Source organism: Coturnix japonica, chromosome 1, assembly GCF_001577835.2.
Source record: "Coturnix japonica isolate 7356 chromosome 1, Coturnix japonica 2.1, whole genome shotgun sequence".
In the NCBI taxonomy this organism is placed as follows: domain Eukaryota; kingdom Metazoa; phylum Chordata; class Aves; order Galliformes; family Phasianidae; genus Coturnix; species Coturnix japonica.
Genome location: NC_029516.1, coordinates 50,877,386 through 50,897,583, shown reverse-complemented (window position 1 = coordinate 50,897,583; position 20,198 = coordinate 50,877,386). Strand labels below are relative to the sequence as shown.

General features: G+C 44.6%; 1 protein-coding gene across 5 annotated transcripts in view; it reads left to right on the top strand.

Moving 5' to 3' along the window:
* The window catches only part of BCL2L13 (BCL2 like 13), a 37,757-nt gene extending 17,719 nt beyond the window's left edge, over positions 1–20,038 (top strand). For 3 of the 5 annotated variants that reach the window (XM_015865064.2, XM_015865074.2, XM_015865083.2), the window contains 2 exons: positions 3,867–4,010; positions 13,956–20,038. In XM_015865064.2, coding sequence (XP_015720550.1) covers positions 3,867–4,010; positions 13,956–14,765 — 954 coding nt within the window. In that variant the 3' untranslated portion in view covers positions 14,766–20,038. Of the gene's footprint in view, positions 1–1,575; positions 1,867–3,866; positions 4,011–13,955 lie in introns of those variants that run through there. The other 2 variants (XR_004307679.1, XM_015865101.2) reach the window with 2 other exon arrangements.
* The last annotated feature ends 160 nt before the right edge of the window (positions 20,039–20,198 follow it).

Sequence of the window (20,198 nt, the reverse complement as noted above, 5' to 3'; positions counted from 1 at the left end):
TGGACATGGTGAGGAACCTAAGTTAGAATTAACCGATTTTATGCTTTGATTTCAGTTGTTATCAGATCTTGTGTATGTTTGTGTGTGTGTATAGATATCTTTCACTGTGTGTGTTTATGTCAAAAAGCTCTTCCTATTTAATATATTGACTAAGATGTGTTCAGAGAACCACATCAATCCCCAAATGGCACAGTATCTGTGTGGCACAAGGCAGACCCAAAGCAGTCTTTGCAAATTTTACTTGAAGCATAAAGTAAGCATATACTTCAGGGTAGGTGTTGTATTAAAATAGTGATGTTAGTTGCAAGTTGAACTTAACAAAGGCTTGATCAGCCTCGTTTACATTTGGGAAGGTGTCATTTTTAATCACGCTAACTTTCAGAACCTGTTCATTATGCAAGCTTGAACATAAAGAAGATGATTTAAGATGTAGCTGTTATTTTTACCACTTAAAAATGTGGACCTTTTCCAGAGAGCAGTGTTACGTTGAAACTGCTGAAGGGTTACGATTAACTTACAAGAGCTTGTCATGTAAAGGAGGAATATTTTCAGTCACTAAAATGTGAATGTTCATCTCAATAAGAAAATATTTCTGGGTGAACGTATGCATAGGAACATCTGTTCATCCACTAACATCACACAGCAGCAAAGTTTACCTGTAGATATTTGAAGCACTGGTTCTCAGTAATAGAATTTCAAGAGGGAAAAAAGAAAAATACTTCATGTGTTTCTCAGAAGTTGTGATGCGGAAGTAATAGATACAGTGATGGATAGATGTATCCATCCATGTATCCAGATGGATGTAAAGAAAAGGATAAGGCTCTCTTTAAAATAAAACCAAGCTAATACTACACCACAAAACTTTATATCAGTGTTTGAATTTGCTCCTTGGCTCTAAAGGCCTACAAAGGACTCTAAACTGGGGAGGAATGGATAGATTTAGATATTTAAGTTGGCAAAGGAAGAAAGCAATAGTTTGAGCTCCTTTCATTTCCTAAGCAGCCTCTTATTCTTTTTTGCCTTTGATTCTTTTCCCTTCAGCTTAAAGTAAATGCCAAATATTTTGATATCAAGATGTTCATGCTGTTGTAGAACTAAGTGGATGCCCCCAAAGCTTACCTAGTCCTGACAGCATGTTTTCTTTTCTTTAATCCAAAAAGACTGAAGTTTCCTCTGATGCTTACCTCACCTTGACCTGCTCCTTATGCTTATTCATGTAACTGTAAGCCAGCAGCTTTTCTGTCTCTGGTTCAAGATTAGTTACAAGAAAGTAAAACAAACAAGCAAACAGATAAGCAATCAAACCACAAAGCTTTTAAAATTCAAGTGCCATTTCATTTCTAGTTAAGCAAATGAAGCGTTAACTGTTTTTCCCAGAAGAACAGTAATGTAACCTGTCCTTCGAGTATTGGACTCTGTTATTAATCAGTTGGAATGTCTTAAATTTATCAGATTACAGGCATTTTTAAGACCTTGTCTATTGTTAGGGATCCATCTGAATGCGACTCCACCATGGATTTAATACAAACGTCAAACCCAGCCAAGTGCCCACTCTTCTTATCCTTCTTCCTCCAGCTTTGATTGCCAAGGTGTGATTTCTGGGAATAGAAATGGAAGATATTTACACAAAAGGAGATCAGGCTGAAGGAGGTGGAGACTGGAGAAGGAAGGGGCATTTGGAGTTCAGTCTGAGTAGAAGTATTAACCTGGATCTACCTTGTGTGGGCAGGAAACAACATTCTGATTTGCGGCGTTCTAATGATCCTCTTCAGCATTTACAGAGAATAGAAGTACAATGCAGTTTTCACAGACAAGATGCAGTGAAATTAATAGTACGTACTCTCGTATGGTAATAAAGCTACTTCAGATGCTACTGGCTTCAGTTCATACTGGTTTTTCCCAGATTTGTCTGTCAATGGTTTATGGGCTGGTTCGGCCCGGTTCTGTGACTAGTGGGGCAGAGGGATTTTGCAAAATCCACACCTCCAGAAAAGGGAAACAGGGGACCCCAAAATAATTAAAAACAGTGGCAATGATCTGAGGAGAAACAAACTAATTTACTAAATATGGTATCAGAATGCAAGATAATTAGAATTGAAGCTGTCTGATTTATATCAGTTATAATAAGGGAGTATCTGAAAGCTGTAGGCCTTACAGTAACACTAAAGTAGTACGCACAGTTGGGATGGGCAGCAGAGAAGGAGAAGAGCAGTGAAGAGAAAAGCCAAAGGAAAGCGAGAGAGCATCAGATGACCCACCACCGCCTTATATGTGTTCCCCCTGTGCAGGAATGATATCAGCACAGCAAACAGTCTTCTGGGGAACATAGTGTCTTCTCTTTGGTGTGTGGAACTGATGCATTAACACTTCGATTCCCAGTGCATTACATGATGCGGAATACCGATGATCATAAAACCATGACATTGTCAAAGTACTGCATGAACTTTGCCCTGAGGGCCACTCGCATGAATAAATGTAGAATTTAAAGGTTCAACTGTGTGTTGTTTGGGCAAACAATAACATAATTTCAGAAGGAAGTGTCTGGAATTATGTTATATAAAGGAGGTGAATTGCTGCATTTTTCCAGAGGAATTAACATTTGAGTTAAGGCTGGGGGTTCTGCCCACCGCCCTGTCCCTGACCCCCAGCTGCCCCTCCCCTGGCGCAGCTCCAGACATTCCCTCGAGCCCTGTTGTGTCACACAGAGCAGAGCTCAGTGCTGCCCTTCTGCTCCCTGTGAAGAGCTGCAGCCACTATCAGGCCTCCCCTCAGCTCCTCTGCTCTGCGCTGAGCTAACCCAGTGCACTCAGCCGCTCCTCCCACATCTCGATCCGCAGACCATTCCCCATGTTCATAGCCCCAGACTGCATCCAGAGTTCAAGGTGAGGCCACGCAGAGCAGAGCAGGACAACTCCTTCCTTTGCCTGGTGGCAGTGCTGTGCCTAATGCACCGCAGGGTGTGGTTGGCTTTCCTAGCTGCCAGGGCACGTTGCTAACTCCTGTTCAGCTTGCTGTCAGCCACAGTCTGTGGGGCTGCTCTCCTGCCTCTTGTCCCTGCTCTCTACATACAGCTAGGATTGCCCCTTCCCAGACTCAGAACCCAGCGCTTGCTATTATTAAGCATCATACAGTTGCTGATTGCCCTCCCCTCCCATTTGTCAACATCTCTCTGCAAGGCCACTCTACCCTCGATGGAGTTAACAGCTCCTTCTCATTTAGTGTCATCCACAAACTTACTTAGTGTGCATTTGAGTCCTGTGCCCAGTTCACTTATAAAACATTCATGACAGCTAGCCCTAAAATAGAGTCCTACAGAAGCCCACTAATGTCTGGCTGCCAGCTTGATGTGACTCCATATTTTATAACCGTTTGAGCCCATGTTGTTCAGTTTTGTCCAATCTGAAAGCAGAATGTAAACTTCTAAAAAGACTGTCTTATGCAATGCATCTATTAAAGAATGAGTATGAATTTGCAGTTTGTAAACAATTTGGATGTATAGCATTTTAAATAATAACATTGCTTTTTGTCTCTTCTGACGTGGAAAGTTCTGGACCTATTTTTGCTTCTTTTTACCTGAATCTTGTGTTGTGGAAACATGGTACTTAAGAAACCACTGCTGTCCTGTTCTGTTAAACTGGCAAGTTACACTGTGATGTTTTGCTTTATCAGATTTAACTGCTCCTTTCCTGTTTTGTATTGTATTTCTGCATCTTGTCTTCACAACAATGAAGCGCATAGGCCCCAGGTAACTTTGAACTTCCAAATTCAGACCGTTTCTGTAGGCCATGTAAGTTCTTCTGTTTTACCTGCCTCAGTAGTATTGACAATGTTTTCTGAATTTTTTCTGTAATTGTTTTTTTTTTAAGGTCTTGGTGCCCCTGGTTCTGCTACAGCAATTTCTGATGGAATTAACCAGAAGAGGCCAGGAGCCACTGAGTGCACTTGTGAACTTTGGGGTGACGTATCTAGAAGACTATTCTGCAGACTATATCATTCAACAAGGAGGTTGGGTAAGAAGATAAAGTTTAATTTCCATGTTTTGTTCAAAGCTTATTTCTAAGCATGGTGCTGACATTGAAAGATAAGAGGAGTTGATGGGAATAAGCCTATGAGAGGATGCTTCAGGAGGTTAGAACCATATTGTTCATGCAGCTGGAAAGGGGTTTGGGGCAGTAATGTATTTCACCTCTCTACCCTAAGGCAGAATTGACTTTTACCCATTCATTGCTTTTGTTGACATTAAAGATCTGTGTGACTGGATGTCCCTGTTTCCCTAGGCAGTTTGTTCCGGTTCTTTGCATGTCTGGTTTGTTGAATTGCTGTTGATATAGAAGATGTCCTTAGTTTTCATACACTGCATGCTGAGATGCTGATACACTGCCACATGGTTGAGCTTTTGTGTGAATGCTCTTTCCTGTTAATATATAGAATTGTATTTACATGCAGATACTCTTAACAAAAGAGATACTGTGCCTGAGAGCATCATCTTTTTAATCATGTCTGGATGCTACAGTGACTGCTGGAAATGGTATATGCTTTTTTTCCCCCTCTTAAATTTCAGAGGGTTTTTAGCAGATAAGTAATTGGGGAGCATTTAGTACAGAAATGCCAAGAGGTACAAATGAATAATAAGTGACAAAGTAGCTCACTTAGATTGAATTTCACATAGGAACAATCAAGATCTCTTTGTGCTGCATTTCCTTGTGGAAATCTTTAGATTCACGATAACCAACGTTCTGAGTCATGGCATGCTAAGTTACATTTTAAAATACATCAGATAGCTCACAGATGTTGAGCCGCGTCTTGAAGGGAGAGCTGTGGTAGAGGAGTTTGAGCTTTAGATTACTGGGTTTGAGAGGGATACCAGATTTGATTGGAGTTAATCTGGGATCAGGAAAATGCAAGTTGATTTATTATGAAAAATAAAGCTCTTCAGGAAAACCCAGTGATTAAAAAGCATTAGTAGAAAAAATCTCATTTGAATTGCATCTCAGTCATGAGTTTACCTGAAATTTTCTGTAGGAGTGGTTAGATCCAGAATTCGTGTGTGTCTGCACCTCCCTAAATCCTTTCACTTCTTGGCAATTGTGGGTAATAGTTTTCAAAACCTCTTGAGGGTGGGGTGGGAGGGTGGAGTGTTTAAGGGACAGAAAAACCAAACAGCATGAATCCCAGTGACCTTGAGTCACTGACAAATGCATTTCCATTTCAAAGTCATCTTCTCAAGGGGAAGGCACTTACTTTTGATGGCTGTGGTTTAAGCTGGCAAGTGGCTGAGCACAGCACAGTCTTTTGCTTACTCCCTCCCCTTCTCAGTGAGGTGGGGGAAAGGATCAGGGAAAAAAGGTAGAACTTATGGGTTGAAATAGAACTATTACTAAGACAGAGAAAAGGAAAATGATAACATTTATGACAATTTATATATGTGTGTTTGTGTGTGTGTGTATATATGTATGTATGTATATAACAAGCGTTGCACAAGTAATTGCTTGCTACCCCCTGACTTGATGCCAAGCTAGCCCTCCTGAGCAACAGGAGAAAGAGAGAGATGAATCCCCAACCCCTTCAAAACTGCTTCCACATGATATCGTATGGTATGGAATATCCCTTTGGCCAGTTTCAGTCAACTGTCCTAATTCTGTCCCCTCTGAACAACTTGGGTCCTTTGCTGAGAATGGCCCTGGTTCTCTACAGCTCTGCTTAGCAGCAACTGTAAACACTGGTGTGTTACCAACATTGTTTTTCCTCTTAGAACCAAAATATAGCATCATACCAGACACTCTAAAGAAAACAATTCCATCCAGCTGAAACTAAGACAACAACTTTAAGAGGAGTGGGTATTAGTGGTATTTTGTCTTTGTGGTTTGGTTTTGTTCTGTTTTTGCCTCAGGAAGGCAGTGATCTGTTTTCTAGCCCCTATGTGAGGCCTGCTATAAACATACTTAATGCAGCACAAAGCCTCTGAACACAGCAGCTTTCCAGCATGGCCTCCGAGGGAGGGGGATGTGCTTTGTGTTTGTGTGACTGTGCATGTATGTACAGATCTGGGTAGTCCGTGTTTAATGGGCTACAAACTTGTCTGTATACATCCACTCAGGCATAAAATCAGACTGACATAAGCAGTGCAGCAAACAAGCCAGAGCTATTTTTGAAACAGCAGAAGAGGCGAGGAAAGAGGCAAGGTGATGAAAATCCTTTCCAACTGAATGAACATAGCCACGCTAACCCTTTGTGAGTTGCTGTGGGTGTGCTGTGGGCTCGGGGCCCACCTTGTTTGCAGTTTTACTTGGAGAAAGGGAATGTATAGTTTTACTGTCTTCTGTTTCCTACAAGGAGAATGTTCATTTGCATAGGGGTGACGTGCTTCTCAATTTGTTCTGAATCTGTGGGATTGTGTTCTGGGAAGATGCTTGCAAAGGGCAGGGAGTGGAAGATGCATGTTTTGGAGCAGGGCTGGGGAGAGCTGCACAGCAGGCTGTCAGCTGTTACGCAAGTGCTTTGAATTCTTAAGAGAGGCATCTGCCACAGGAGCGCTGTGTGCCAGATCAAACTGTCAGTAATGCTTTGCTAGAGCCGTAAGGGCAGTGTATAAACCTAGGAGTCTCTGGTGAATTACGGTGTTATGACAGTAAGAGGTTCAGGTTTTCCGTTACTTCAGAGTGGGCCTTCTTATATATGTATGACAAGTACTTTTGCTTAAAACTGAAAAGATTACAGGACAGCCTACCTAGTATTTTGTAGATGTGGAGCAAAGGAGAGCTTTACAGGAGCCTGTTTTTCAACGGCGGACTGAAAGAAGTCTGTAGGCTAATCAGGTTCTCTTACATCCCCTGGCACCATGTAATTTGGAATTCTGTTCAGCTTTTTGAGTAAAGCCTATCTTTGACAGAAGAAAAGTAGTCAGAAGAACAGCGGCTGGCTGAGCCTATCTTCTTTCCAAGCCACTGTTCTGCAGAGTCACATTATTATGGAGTTGCATCATCCAGTGGGACTGTTTGCTGTATAACACTGTGCTGCTGCTGTAGAGCTTGAAGAGCTCCTGAGATTCTGCCTGCATACAAGGTTTCAGGCTATTTTGTGAGCTTGAGAGCCTTGTACATCCAGGAAAGCATCTGACCGAGGACGATGGACAGTGGTTACGAGAAGCAAAATTGGTAGCTCAAGGGAATAAAGGTCTGAAAAAATCGATAGTTGGGCAATAGATTTCAGTAAATGAACGTGGCTTGTGAGAAATGGGGAACTTGACATGCTAGCGGTAAAGCCTATAAGGTGAGAAGCATCTTTTGGATTTTTTTCCCTCTGTCATGTAGAGATGTAGTGATGAGACAGCGTGCTGAGCAGTGAGTGTTGCCCTCCCATTCTTCCTTCAGGCACTATAATTTTAATTCCTTTAATTGTTAATTTTAAGGAAGAATGGGCCTGTGTTGTAATGGTTGCTTAGTGGGAGAGTGGCTGGCATCTCTTCACTCTGAAGTGCATATCGTATTTTGATATTATGATTCTGGTTGTTATGTTGTGTAAGTCTTCTAAAAGGGGCTGCCTGTCTTCAGTGCACTGCGTATTGTGTTTGGATGCTGCTGTCATATAGATGTCAATGAATGAAGAGCTGAAATGGCTACTCCATTTGGGTTACAATCATGCAGATTTGCAGGTAGCTGCAAGCTGTGTTTAGAAGGCTGTAGGAAAGCAATGTAATCTTGTTTTTCTTCTGGACATTCTCTGTCTCATACTAACTGCAGTGAAGGGCTTTGCTGCAGCACTCACATTTATTCTGCTTGACTTTAAGTATGATCTCTCTTTGGAGCATGTTTGGCATTTCAAGTGCACTGAATAGCTACGTGTGAAGATACCCATTCCTTTCTTCTGATGTTGTTTTGATCTCAAATAAATCCTAAAATCCTGTTTCCTTATCGTTTTGAACCACCACAAACCAATTCCCAGCTTGATTTGGCAGTAATTTCATTCTTCTGTTTCCAGAGACCAATGTTAGGGCTCGACAAACTGACGTGCAGTGTACACACTGTCCCCTCCCATCTCCTCCTATCCCCTCCCTCTCCCTCTTTTTACTTCCCCTCCCTTTTTCCTCTGTCTGACTTCTCCAGGACTGAATGCTGCTGCATCAGAAGCAATTCATGGTCTCCTGCAAAAGTGCACAGTAAGGCCAGTCAGTTGGTAAGGTTTTTTCCTCTCCCTTTCCCATCCCTCCTCCCAAATCATTTATTTCTTCTCACGCTCTGTATATTCTGATTTTCAGTGGCTAGATTTCATATATCTGAGGATGTATATAAAGAGGAAGAAGTATAGGATTACTTGGAAGCTAGGTGCTTTTTCTCAGATTCACTCTCCTGTTCCAAGCCCACCTGCTTTTCAGTTGTTGAAATAAGTGCATGGTAATGCTCAGCTATTAACCTTTCTTCTCTCGGTAGGAGGCTGCTATTTGTATTTCTGACCATAGCTGAAATTGTCTCTGCCCTCCCAGTGTTCGTGTCTCAGGATGTTCAGATCTGAATTTGAGTTTAACCAGTCGTTGCATGTGTTGAGGAGGATGTATTTCCTTGAAGTATGCGTAGTGTTAATAGTTCCTTAGCTTTGGAAGGGCTGTTCTTTCTCTCCTTTGTTTCGGTTTGGGCTTTTCTGGTGTTTTTGACGCTTTATTTGCTGCTGTTGATGGAATGGTCAATGTGCTGGAGTCTGTTAACTATCTAGACAAGGGTAAAGAGGCTCTTGTCATCCTGAGGAAAGGAGGCAGGCAGCTTGCGCAACTGGAGCAGCAGTCCAGGTGTCTGCCTTGAGAATGACAATGCAAAAACAGACAGACCTGCTACGCCGGAGGAAAGATAAGTAAATTTAATACAGTAGAGATGCAAGAAAGGGCAATCTAATGATATGAGAGTTTTCCTTTCAAAATAATTATACTTTATTTCTGTCTTGGAAAATGCCAATGAATTATACGCTTCTGTTTGTGTGTAACTTCTGTAGTACAGGAACAGATTTTTTTAGGCACTGTGGCTGAAAGAGAAGGAACTTAAATGGTGAATGACTGAGCAACTAGGTCTCCTTTTTTCCTTTCAACAGCTTCAAATCAGTCTGTCTGAAGTCGTCGTCTCTAAATTACTACTTTTACTTCAGCATACACAGCTAAGACTAAAACCTTATAAGCCGTTGCTTTGGAATTGGCACTCTGCAGGTAGTAGAGGTTATGCTGGAGGGCAAGGAAAAGTAATAGGATCATTTCTGCAGGCTGTTCTAGCCAAAACAGTCCTTGAAGGGGATGAAAGTAGTGGCTAAAATATCTGCGCGATTTTATTTGGTTCAGATGAACAATTGATTCTCTTTTCCTTCCCTATTCTTTTAATAGAAAGTTTTAAGTCTGATACAGTTCTGTTTATGTATTCTGCTCTGTTTTTCCTGTCTCCACCTATCTTGAGTTCTGTGCAGATGAATGCTAGCTACAGTGAATGAATGTCTCAGGGGCTTTTAATACTACCATTATTTTTGAACTATTTGTGACCTGAGGTTTGTGAGCTCTTGGTTTTATAATAGCCCGTTTCTCTGAAGGACTAGCACAGTAATGCTGTCACACCTGAAATCAGAAGGGATCTGAAGAGTCATGGCGTAGCTGGGCTGAATCCAGAGGTAGAGATGGATGCATTCTGTAGCTTGAGTCATTGGGTCGGTTGGGGGTGAAGCTGTCCTGACTCTGATAGCAATCTGTGGCACAGCCATTGCCTGCCTAGCCCTCAGAATGGGTGGTACTTCCCCAGTCCAAGGGTAAGGCTGTACCTCTCTTAGACCTAGAAATCATGACAAGCATACTCTCAGCTCTGGTGAAACTTGTTACTGTGGGAAACTTGCTTATTTCATCAGAGGGAGCTCTCTTGGGATTCCAGGATGTGGGCAAGTTAGTAATTCATTGCCTCCTGTTTTTCAGACACTAGATTATAAGTACAAATGCAGCTGATGGTTTCCTATTACTTATGTTGCTGCTGTGACACTGATGTGTGGGAAAAAATGACTGAGCTTCATCTCGTTTCTCTTTGATAAATTATGTTACAAGGTAAAGTGAAAACTCCAGCCTGAGGAACTTCTTAGCTATGCTGAGCATTTTGAATTATTTTTGTCATAGTAAATATTGCTGTTCTGGAACATTCCACTTTCTGACAGCATTGTTTCCTGTACTGCAAGGGGTTTTCTTGGGGATTTACATAGAATCTCAGAGTTGTTTGGGTTGGGCAGGACTTGAAAGATCACCCAGTCCCCTGCCATGGGCAGGGCTGCCACCCAGCAGCTCAGGCTGCCCAGGGCCCCATCCAGCCTGACCTTGAGTGCCTCCAGGGATGGGGCAGAATAGATTTCATTTCACCCCCGCAAGGTGGCACTCCTCTCTGACGCGTATGCACGAAGTTTTGGCCTGTTCAGGACAAAATCAAGATCTGAGGTATATTGCTGGATTCCTTGGCTCTACAGCTTTTCTGGGGTCTTTTCTGTATTTTTGAGGCTTAATTTCAAGTGATTTTCCTACTCAAATCATTCCTTGTGTGAAGAGGGAAGGAAATGGTGTCGTGCTAGTCAAGCTGGGGATAATCTGGAGGATTTGATTTTGTCTTTCTGCTTTCCAGTCCTTAAACACCTGATCTCCTCTCAACTAGTAATTCCTACTCACAGCTTCCACAGCAATTAGAAACAGGCATTTTAGATGCATTTGCTCTTGCGGATTATAAGGCTGGGCTTTTGAAGCATTCTCTAAGGTGCATTAAGCACTGTTAGATGCATTAATGGGTATCTCTCTTCTTTAACAACACCTCCATTACAGATGTAACACTATTTTTGTAGGGGGAAAAAATGAGTTATTTTTATCCTTGAGACAGTAAGAATTTTAATTTGAACGTCTATTTCCACTGGAAACAGCGTCACATAAATGAGATTTAAATTATTATTCCGGTAAATAAGATTTAAGAACTAAGTTTATCTTCTCCTCAATGCTGCCGCATGTACTGTGGATCGTCCTCCTTGTGTTCAAGCCAAGAGGGGAACTGTGTGGTTTTCCTTCTCCTTACCATGACTTGTTCCAACTCTTCCCTCAAGTGGCAGTGGTTGGGATTGGGAGTGGTGGCGCAGCGCAGTGCAGTGAAGGACGTCCTTGGGCTTCTGTAGGCATGTGTGAAACTGCTCTGTAAGGGTGCTGGAGGAAACGCACTCTGAGTTCACAAGTGTCTCATCCCTCATTTAAAAGAGCGGAACTTGGATTTTTCTGGTCTGGAGCGATAGATGATCCTTTCATTTGCAATAGATGAAGCAGATAAAGAAGGACATCATACGTACTTTATTTACCATTAAATCAAAACAGGGTGGCTTATATAAGGCCCAAGGTTATTAAAAATCCTTCCAAATGTTCCATCCTGACCTGAATTAATCTGTTTGTGGGAGCTTTGCTTCTGGGTCACATCTGCAGATGAATCAAGGGAACTGTCCTGTCATTCAGTTTTTATTGGAGTTGCTTTAGAAGAAAAACACCACACACACACACACAAAATTCAAACCCCAACCAAATCAGCAGCAAATCCTGTCTTTATCCTCTTAATTTGCTGAATTAACTCTTAATTCAGCTCAAGAAACATTAATCACCTGTCCTAAAGAATGCCCATTGCTGTTGGACTTCTCAATTAAAACTTCATCAGCTCGTAATGAAATAGTGGAATTATGCACTGACGCTCAAGATGTGGGCTTTCCCCCTGGTTTTCACCATTGAGCAGTCAGTTCCTTCAGGCTAAGAGAGTTCTGTACCTGAGGCACTGGCACGAAAGTGAAATTGTCTGTGACAGCTTGCTGCAGAAAGGGCTCACCTGAGCTTTGTAAGGTGGAAGCCTCTGCCTTTACTTCCACTTCTTGGGTTTTCTCTTTCGTTGCCCTTACGTTACAATGCTACTTGCTTCTTCCTTAGTGACAGAGCTGTTTCGGTTTAATGGTGTGCAGTGCATTTAGAAAAAAAAGTAATGGGTTTCATAGTGAAGCACAACTTTTGAGAGGGTACCAAAGCATTGAGTTTCAGTCACTGCTGGTAGAAGAGCACTTGTTTTGGATTTGTTGGTGTATGTGAGGTTTATGACCACTTCATAAATGTAATGCTTTATTACTTTATATATCCTTCTGAATCAAGAATTTGTGCCCATCTTTTAACTACGTAGGGAAGGAACTCATCACTTTTAACCTTCCTTCTGAAGATTGATGTGTATCATTTCTTTGTAGAGTTTCTGAGCTTGTTACCGATCCAGGTGATCTGCACAGCTACCCAAGCAATTTAAAGGAATTGAGGAAGATAAGTTCCTTTAGCATCCTGCCAAATTCTTCTTTTAGTGCATAATTATCTTCCAAAAGTCAATGGGCCGAGGAGATGAGATTCAGATCCTACCCCTGCCAAGATACATTGTGAAATCTTTATGTTCCCAGTGCAGGATATAGTACAGGATGGCACTGTTGTACTGAAGGGTCCAGAAATGAGACCACTGAATATGGTAAAATGGCAATGGGGGATGAATAAAGAAACCTCACTCCTATGCTCACTCTGAGGTATGCTGTGACCCCTTTTCACAAGGTTTATTGATGTGATGGTAGTTCATGCCATGAGAGATTGAAAAGTTACTGCCCATGAGCTTCCCAGATCTCTCAAGTCCCACTTTAGTGCTTTAGCCAGAGGTTCGTTCCTGCTTCATTTGCTCTTGCTTCAGTTAGTGCAAGTGATGAACAGTGTTTGCCCTTTTCCTCCTGTGCCTGCATGCTCTGTTTAGTTCTGTTTTGTTCTGTTGGTGTGGAGATCCTTCCCCCTTCCAGAGGCTCTGTGCAGGCTCACGCTTCTCAGGGAAAGAGCGCTTTGTTTCTGGCCTCGCTGTTATCAGCTCTGCTGATATGCCCACTGAAGGTTAGAAACCATTCACTTGTAGGCACTGAATTCCTCACATGCTAGGAACTAAGTGATGACTGGGAGTTACGAAGGCTGAAATGCATTTTCCTTCTACTCTGGAAGGAGGGCATTGGGATAGACAGAGCGTTTTCTGGCATCAGTGTGAGCAAGAGCAGCTGCTGGCCTCCATCTGCCCTCAGTAGCACACTGGAGTGTCTTGGCAGACCTAACTGGAAACTGATCGGGGTTAAAAACAACTCACCAAGATAAACAGTGTGCTTATTTTTAATTTGGATTTGTTCTTCATACAGATCACTGCTTGGATCCACACAAAAGCTGTGGGATAACCAAGGAGGTGTCTCAGTGCCATAGGTAAAGGATGAGCAGAACCAAAACCCAAATTCACAGGTGGCGGAAAGGGTTTAAAAAAGAGGAGGATGGCTGCATGGAGTGCTGTAGGAGAACTATTGGTTGTGGAGTGGAGAAGGGAGAAGGAAAAGAAATGGATTTAATTTTTTTCCAGTGCTTCATGTTACAGTGGGACCATACGGGAAACCTTGATAATTGTGAGAAGAATTTGTACAGGCAGGGCTGCGGTACTGTAGGAACTGGCAAAACGTTCACACTGGTTTTGTTAGGAACCAAGGGGGTAATCAAATCTTTGCTTCTGGTTTCACAGACGCTTACTGTGTGGCATAGCAAACTCTGAGGTTCCCCTCAGCCCCTACTTACTGATTACTCTTCCTGTTATCACACCCATCTTAGTTTCTTCTGCACGTATTTTTCCACTTGTAATTTTCACCTTGGGACAAATCTCTTCTGTGGTACAAACTCAGCAGCCCACCTGTGGCTAGTGGCTCTGTTCTGTGGGTGTCCCAGTTGCACTGGCTGGGTTTTGTAGTCTCTTCCAAAATGTAAGTTAGATGAATCCTGCTCCTGCTGAGGCCCTCTCATTTTGCTCTTGGCTTTGTTAGATTTCCAGGCATCCTCTTCCTTCCCATACAGGGCACGTAATGCTGAAGCCATTGCTCACATGTTGTGTCCTTTTTATTCATAGGGGACGGTCTTTAGTTTGGAGTCTGAAGAGGAAGAGTACCCCGGCCTCATTGCAGAGGACAGTAATGATATCTACATCCTGACCAGTGACAACTCAGGCCAAGTGAGCCCCCCGGAGTCCCCAACGGTGACCACGTCGTGGCAGTCGGAGAGCCTGCCTGTCTCCCTGTCAGCAAGCCAGAGCTGGCACACAGAGAGCCTGCCCGTCTCCCTGGGGCCGGAGTCCTGGCAGCAAGTGGCCATGGATCCTGAAGAAGTCAAGAGCCTGGATAGCAACGGCGGGGCTGAAGAAAGGAGCGAGAACAACTCTTCCAACTCCGACATTGTTCATGTGGAGAAGGAAGAGATACCGGAGGGGATTGAGGAAGCAGTGGTGTCAGCGGTCGCTGCAGAGACCGTGCAGGCAGCGTTTCCAGAAACCCCAGCTTCGTTACAGGAAGCAAAACCTCAAGCTGAAATTGTTGCCGTAGAAAAAGCACATCCCTCTGCACGTCGTACGAAACAGGAGGAGAAGGGAAAAGCAGCCGAAGAGCTTGTTGAACCTGAAATCCCTGTGTTAAGTAAACCTGTCCCAAAGATAACCCCAACGGAAGAAAGGGCTGCACCAGAACCTGAGAAAATACTGCTTCCAGGGGAAAAAAAAGTGGGGAAAGAGGGCCCTTTGGAAGAAATAGAAGAGAAATCCTCCGCTGCAGAGGAGAAGCCTATCTTATTGCCAGAAGGGAAATCGATATTGCTGTATGGTGGGGCTGCTGCAGTGGCCATATTGGCTGTGGCAGTCGGAGTAGCGCTGGCGCTTAGGAAAAAGTAAAAGAGCTCTCTTGAGGAGGTGGTGGGAGAGAGAGAAGCGAGCGCGATCCAATTGTTGTAGTTGTGTTACCTAAAGGTTGAGCTGCCTGCTGTGTAATTGGACATTTGAGTAATGGTGACGGGGTGAGGTCGTTCAGTAAGCCTCCAGCTATGGACAATCACGTTTTTAGTAGAATTGGGGCGGGGACTGGTTTTTCCTGATTAAAGTACAGGGGTATTTTTAAAAACAAGACAAATAATAATAAATTCTGCAAATGTAAGAACTGAAGTGCAGGTGCTGAAGAAAGGGGTGCTCGTACTCGAGGAACTGGAACAGAGAATCCCTGGGGAAGGGTAGAGCCAGCTGCTGCCAACCCCTGGAGTTTTTGGCTTCTCCGAGCGACTGCTGCTGCAGCTGTGCTGTCTGTCACTTCCCTGTGCTTCCCGAGCCCTTCCTAGCCCAAGTCCTGCAGCGAGAGGCTGGTCTCCTTCTGGCTCAGCTTCCTCTCAGGTACTGCACTGCTCCTTGTAACCTTGCAGGTTCTTCTTCAACCCCAGCAGGAGAGTGCTTATCCTTACCTCTTTGCTCCCACCCATTCTGGCCCTTAACAGTCTCTGAAGCCCCCATACAGATGCTGCCTCTCTGTTGTAGCGGTACTCGCTCTGAGCACCCCGTGTTCTGCAGGGTGAGGTGCACACAGCGCCTGCGGCTGTCGGGCAGGGCGGGAGGGCTGCTGTGCTTGGCTGGTGTGGGAATCCATTTGCTGTGCTCCTGCCTGCCTCACTGCCACCCTTCAGATAGCGGAGACGCACAGCTTATGCTGGACATGGTGCCATTCGGTAAGCACTTGGATACCAGAGTGTATTCAGCAAATGTGGCAAAACTGTGTGCAAGGAAGGCCAGTGCCTCCTGTTTGATTCGCAGGTTCAACGCTCTTTTGTCCTGTATCATGCTGCAGTCTGTGTCGTCTTTCACAGGTTAAGCGCAGGGGGAATGTAGTCCTGCTGTGGTCTTGGCCGTGACAGAATCCCACGTATATAAAGCAGTGGATTCTGGTCACTAAGCAAAACAGCATTAAACACCTTTTCCTATTTACCCGTTCCCGAGCCAACCCAGAGTGTTGTGCAGTGCAATTTCTTTTGCGACTCTGAATGTGTAACAGTTAGTGACGTTTGCAGGTTCACAAACGATCAGGACGTAGCTTTGGAAAAAGCAAACCCCTCTTCCTGCAGACACAACACTTCAGGAGCATGCAAGGAGAAGCCTTGAAGGCACGGCTGTACCAACAGGCCTGCCAGAGCTGGTTGCAGGCAGTTCCTTTGGGAGCATCTTTGTGTCCCCCCTGCTCTGTACGGCAGCTCTGTGGGTAAGGTTGCAGATTGGACAGTAGTACTGATGCATCTCTGAGGGCTGATGGTGGCACTGTGGCTTAGAGCAGGTGGAGATAGGGGGAAGGGGACTCAGGATAGTGTTAAAATCAAAACATGAGCTTACAGTAAGCTTACTTTTCATAAAGCACAAAGACAAGGTACTTTATCTCTAAACAACCTTATCTAGAGTATTCCCTGCAATGAGCCTGTTTCTTAAGGGATCCGATAATCCAGAGTTTTTTAGCACATTCTCTGTTTCAGCTTCTTGTTCCCATCCCTCTCGCACTCAATGCTGGTAAGTCAGTAAGAAGCTAGTAGCGTCTGGGAATTCTCTGCGTAAGGTTTGTTTGAGAATGGATTTTGTAGGAAATGTCTCAGGTTTGGATTTGTGTGACTTTGAATGGTGAAAGGAAGGGCTGTGCCTTGTGTAGCCCTGCTGGGAGGGGAGCCCCAGCTCAGGAGCTGTGGATCAGTGGTGTGTGGATCAGAGATGGCTCTTCTGTGTGTAAGAGGGAGTAAGCTGGCCTTAAGAGTTAAAATAAAACAAAAAGCAACAAGAAGAACCAAAACACGTACTGTGTTGCAAAATGGAATTGACTTTGTATGCTCCTTTTGACATGTAAGAATGTGTACAGTTTTGCTTCATTTCACATCTGACAGCGTCCACGGACGAGTGATGTGATACGTGAGGGCAGCTGATTGTTGGGGGTTCCCCTCTACTGCTGCTTTGCTGATGGCTGTTGTGTCCCTGCTGTTCCCTGTGGCCATGGGGCTGCTTTAACCCCAGCTGCATCCTCTCCTTTCTGAAGGCAAGGTGTTGACAAGGGGGAAGATGCCCCATCTGCAGCCACTCAGCAGGTTGTGCATTAGTCCCTGGACCTGCTCTGAAGCAGAGATAGATGCTTCGGACGTGCTGGGAATAACCTGTGTGCACGTAAGGGCGTGAAGTCATTCCCTGGCTCTTCTCTTGATGTGGTTATGTTGCTAGTAGTGCAGGAGGTGGGTGCAGGGCAGATGACAGTATGTTTACCAGGGAAACATCCCTTATTGACACATAGGGCTCAGTGGGGCGTTAAGTAAGAAGTGTCTTCTTTCCTATATAGCAGCAGCAGTAAGGAAAACAAATGCTTTGGGGATTTTTTTTTAAAGCATTTTCACGGTGGGGTGAAAGACCCAACTATGGGGTATTGTGCAGCATGTAGAGGAGTGCCTGCTGCATTTTGGTTGCTTGGCTCCTTCTTTACATACTTCCCATCTTTAGGGCCGTAGAGAAATATCTGACCATTCAAAAATAACATCTACCTTCTTCCTCCCCCATCCCTCTAACAGTGTGTGTAGACAGGAAGGCTGTTGTGTATTCCTTTTCCCTCTAGGAACACTCCATTAGCTGGAAAGGTCGCTTACAGACTTGAATTCTGAGCCTGCTGTTCTTGGTCAGCACTGGAGCAGGCCCTGGGGGAGTCACCAGAAGGTTGTGTAGCCTTAGTAACGTGTTCTAATTGAGCTGGGTGCTGGGCTACTTGCCCCATTGCAGGAGTGAATTAGAGAGTGGAGGAGCTTTCTCCTATCTTGGAGCACTCTGAAGCAGTCCTTAACAGGCGGTCTGAGTACCCTGAACTGGGTGAGGCAACCTCTGTTTAGTGGATCTCTTGCAGCTGGCGGAGGAGAGGCGGTGGGCTATCTATCTACTTAAAAAAAAGCTTCTAGAATTGCTCTCACTTGTGTTACTTACTCCCTTCCCAAAAGTGCCTCAATACGTCCTTGAGTGGCCTGTACCTTAACAAAGGATCTACCTTAGACCCATTTGTTCTTCACCTTATCCTTGTCTGCAGCACATCCTCAAGCTGAGATGATAAAACAAAGGGCTGGACCTGCAAAGCGTGTGAAACGCTGCACTCTGCGTGCCTCTGTGCACGGCTGAGACTTGTTGGAAGCCACAGGTAGCATAAATAAGGAGCTGTCAGGAAAACTGCTTTCGAGATGAGCTGAAGTGCAGTGAGATGCAGTGGAAGCGTGGTCTTTTCCATTCTGCTCCAGGGTTTGGACAGCAGCAGCTTAACTTGTTCAGGATGCTGTGGTGCTGGCAGCTGGCTCTTTCTTTCCTAACCTGCCTGTTGTCCTGGCTGGGGCTGTGCTCTGGGGGTGAAAGCTGTAGCGCTGAGTGCTTTGCACAGAGCAAGGTCTGTTGCCAGAATCCCGTTTCCTTCTTATGCAGTGTAGCTCTGAGCACAGCTAGGCTGACGATTTGGACCATATTCTTAAACTAATCGATGCTTTCTAATGGTCACAACTGGAAAAGCGTTAAAGTTAGGTTGGAAAGTTTACCCTTTCATTGTAATGATGTAGTAAACAAAATAATTGAGGTCATAAAGCCGTCCTTCCATTGAACCCACAGGGGTATGGCAGTCCTAGCAAAGCCCTGCTAAGGCAGGTGTTAATCAATCAGGCAGAAACCAACATGCTTCTGGCAGCACGGTCGTTCCTTCACCAAACCAGAACAAGCTCACGCTTTAAGATTTGTCTCTAAGAATGTAAGTCAGTGTCACGGGTTAACCTAGATTGTTTAGCTGTGAATGTCTGGGAAGAGGGGAGCAGTGAGCACCCACCCCATTCACCATGGGTGCATATAGCCCAGGTCTTCCATTGAATGTCTCATTTTAGGCACAAAACATACTGACGGCTGGCTGGTCCTGTATGTTTTCTTCATTTTAGGCACAAAACATACTGACGGCTGGCTGGTCCTGTATGTTTTCTATTCCAGTAGGTCACAGGAGAATGTGTTTCCCAGTGAAGCACGGAGCAGTGAGGCGCTTTACTGCCTGTACCTAATGAAGGCAGAAGCTGTGCATGTTTGGCTCAGTCTGCTTAACTTCAGTACTAGGAGGCTACAAGAGCAGCAGCGCTTTGACTGTGTGCATCTGTGCTGTGCTTCAAAGTGCAAGCTATGTATTGTCATAAAAAAAAAAACCCAACAAACAAACAGGGTGGGAGGGGGTCACATGTAATCCACCAGCAGTCACTCTGGTCCCCCGAGCTCAGGCCCCTATGGAGCAGGACGTACAGTGCTTGCTTTATGCAAAGGCTCTGCGGCTGCTTGTGGTCATGGCTGGAGAACAAGAGCTGCAGCAGCTTGGAAGGGGGCAGCTGCAGCATTACCAATACATCCAGGGGAACCAGAACACATCGCTCAGCTTCACCTACTGTGTTAAATGACTTGGTCACTTTTTTTCTACTTTGAGCTGACCCTCTTTCAGTCTCTTAGGTAGGCTGACTTGCTTCCTCCTGGGTAGAAGTCTCATGGTTTGCTGTAGGAGAGAGGGAGCTGCAGTTAGCTTCCAGTGGAAGCTGCTTTTGATCTCCCTGCAGTATCTGCAGGGGAGATAAGGAACACTATAGAGTTGGACAGAACAAGCTGCAGAGGATGCATCTTATCGCTATACCTTTAGGGGGTCTCTCCCCATTTTTATCTTGCATTATAAGCTTTTATTCAAGTGTAAAGCTAAAACCCACTTGAGTTAAGTAGCAAAGACTAATGGGATGGACTCCACATGCATGACCAGGGAGGTCCTCCATCAGGCTTCCGCTGGCAGGCAGCAGGGAGTGCAGGTCCTGTTCCTGAGAGACCAGCCTGGGGGAAGAGACCCAGCCTGGGCTGAGGGCAGCCCCTGCCTGCCCCAGGAACCGGTCATGCTATTCCTTTTAATATGCAAGTGCAGCTCTCTTGGGGAAAGCTATCTAAAGCTTCTTGTGCCATTTGGTTCATACAAGCGTTTCCATCTTTAAAAGAAAGTTCTTTCCAGCTTCATTGTTCTTGAACCAGTTGAAGTGAAGGGGTATGTACATTTTTCCCTCTGCCACTGGGACACTGCTGTAAGGCCATGCCCCCAGGTTGCACTTTAATAAATGGTACAGTTTTCAAAAACACTGAGGTTGTCTTTTCATTTGTTTTTCCTCTCCTGTTCAAGTGCAACCAGCAAAGGTGTGTCTCTGCAGGGTGCAAGGCTAACAGCAAACAGCTCTGTCACTGCCAGCAGCAGCATAGCAAGAACACTGTGAGGACCTGCACAAAAGCCCTACTATTTCT